The following is a 2,337-nucleotide window of genomic DNA, read 5'->3' as shown; positions in this document are numbered from 1 at the left end:
ACTAATTTCAACCTACACAAATGAAATTAAACATAATCTGGAAGTATACTTGTGTGTTGTTAGCATTGAGTTTCTCATCGTTGTATTCATCTTCTGAATTTGGCTCATAAAAATACAAGTTTTTCCTCACTTCCCTTTCTTATTCTTCTCCAAAAAAACTTTTTTTTCTTCCCTAAAAATTATCATCAACACAAACTTTTATTTCTTAATTATCTTAATCACTAATAAGTTACATTAAATACAGAAAGGGTAAATTTGCCATTACCAAAAATATTTGGTTAAGGGGCTATTGGATTTACTATTTCCAACCCGTTTTTGTCTTTATTCAGTATGCCCTGAAACATTCTTGTATGTCCTAAAACAGGGTTCCTTTTGACACCGGGATAAATAAATTGTGGACCCGATTTTGTGTTAAGATGCAGATGTTGGTTTAAGGTAGGGGTGTGCAAAAAGTCTGAAACCGCGGATTTCACCCGTATATGTCCGTAAAATTGCGGGTGAAACCCAATCCGCAAGATCTATGGGTCGGACACGGGTTGGATTCTCAAATTCTCACTTTTAACGGTTTGGTTTCGGTTGGACTTTGAAATCCGCGGATCACCCGCCCCACTAAACTTAATCAAAGAAAATCGAAATGCATGTAACTTGAATTGGACGTACCACACAACTTAATCAAAATTCTTGAAGCCTGCATGAAGTAAGAAAAAAAGAAAACAGAACATGGAATGGGGAATATTCACGTCAGTGGGTAAGAGAATGTGAAGGAAAGATAACAAATACTACAAGGAAAAGAAGGCAAGCGAGCAAAGTTTTTAAGGGAGTAAATCTTAATCCCTTTAACACTATGCACAGAATTAAATACCATTTGCATTCTCATCTGCATAACACAACCATGCATTTTGATGCTTCTACTTCATTCATTCCCTCTAACTGGAAGCCACCTGAGAATGATGTGTTAAAATTTAATGTTGATGCTTCATTTGATGCAATATCTAATACTCTTGGTACTGGTGTTGTTTTACGCTCTCATACAGGTGACTGCGAAGGGGTCAAAGGATTCTACTCAAATGGAGTTTTAAGTCCCGAGGCTGGAGAATGCACTGCCATACTTGAAGCTCTACAGTGGGCCAAAGAAAAGAAACTCACAAGGATTCAGATTGAAGCAGATGCAAAGCTAGTAGTACAATCGATAACTGATAATGTTCTTCTCATACAATTGGAGAACAGGAATATCTTAAAACAGATCAAGAATCTTAGTTCAAGTTTTATTCATTGCAGTTTTTCTTTTGTCAGTAGGAATGATAATAGAGTAGCTGATCTAGTTGCAAAAACTGTCAGAGAATCAGCTACTAGCTTATTTCTTCTTAGTAACTTTTCTGGGGAAATTTGTAATCTCTTGGCAAGAGATATTAACAATATTTCATCAACTTAAGCAATAAATTTCTTTTTATCAAAAAAAAAAAGAAGGCAAGCGAGCATTAATTTCATTCAACCATTCATGTGTCTGTCTTTTGTTCGTTCCAGTAGGTTAAGTCAATGATATAACTAGAGACAACCCAAAACATTTCAATCCGGCTGATCACGGAGAAATCACCTTTTTAACTGCCATCACGCCCATGCTCCTCCATAAGTTCCTCAATTCATCGATTCCTTCCTGCAAAGCAAGATTGATTCGTACTGAAAACAAGCGAAAATTTCAAAATGAGATCTAAAAGTAGTACCGGCAATTTGTTATAGCCTTATACTTATTTCCGTACCTGATGACTTTGAAAGGATGCGAATTCACATCCTGAATCCGTTTCTGCCACAAACATCAAAGCCTGATTGCTACCCAATCACCTATGTTAGGATTACATGTTCCTTCAACGTAAAGTTGGAAGAGTCCTTGATCAAGCTCTCCCATTCTCTTTACTCCAATTACAGTATGTTCAGTTACTTCCGATGAACCCAGTTCCTACCGAAGCATTCAGTCACTTAGATAGTTTTTACTCCAATAATGATAAAGACTTGAGCGCTTAAGCCCCTTCTATTATTTACCTTGATGAGTACTTTACGAGCTTCCTGAAGCTCGTGGCTGTAGGAGCGCTCCTTGACAAACAGAACTCGGTTTAATTATTTCCAAAAGTATCTCAACATCTACCTGATAGTTTATTAGTAAGAACGGAAACAAAAGACTGAAAATGATAGTGATGCTGAAGATTAGATTAACCTTTTCTAATGTGCGACTCCTGGTCCCTGGAAGCCATTCCTTGTACATTGACTTGTATAATGTTTAAGGGTTAACATTCTAAAATGGGGATAACCAATTCCTTTTGTGTAAATCTAATTTTGGAAGAA

The 2,337-nt window shown here is 36.6% G+C and overlaps 1 protein-coding gene across 1 annotated transcript; it reads left to right on the top strand.

The window, feature by feature from the left end:
* Positions 1-892: 892 nt before the first annotated feature.
* Positions 893-1,432, top strand: LOC113337785. Its single transcript, XM_026583372.1, has one exon. It carries the CDS (start codon positions 893-895, stop codon positions 1,430-1,432), a length of 540 nt encoding a protein of 179 aa, XP_026439157.1.
* Positions 1,433-2,337: the final 905 nt, after the last annotated feature.

The sequence above is a fragment of the Papaver somniferum genome, unplaced genomic scaffold (genome assembly GCF_003573695.1).
Source record: "Papaver somniferum cultivar HN1 unplaced genomic scaffold, ASM357369v1 unplaced-scaffold_18, whole genome shotgun sequence".
Lineage (NCBI taxonomy): Eukaryota > Viridiplantae > Streptophyta > Magnoliopsida > Ranunculales > Papaveraceae > Papaver > Papaver somniferum.
This window is presented reverse-complemented; position numbering and strand designations above follow the sequence as displayed.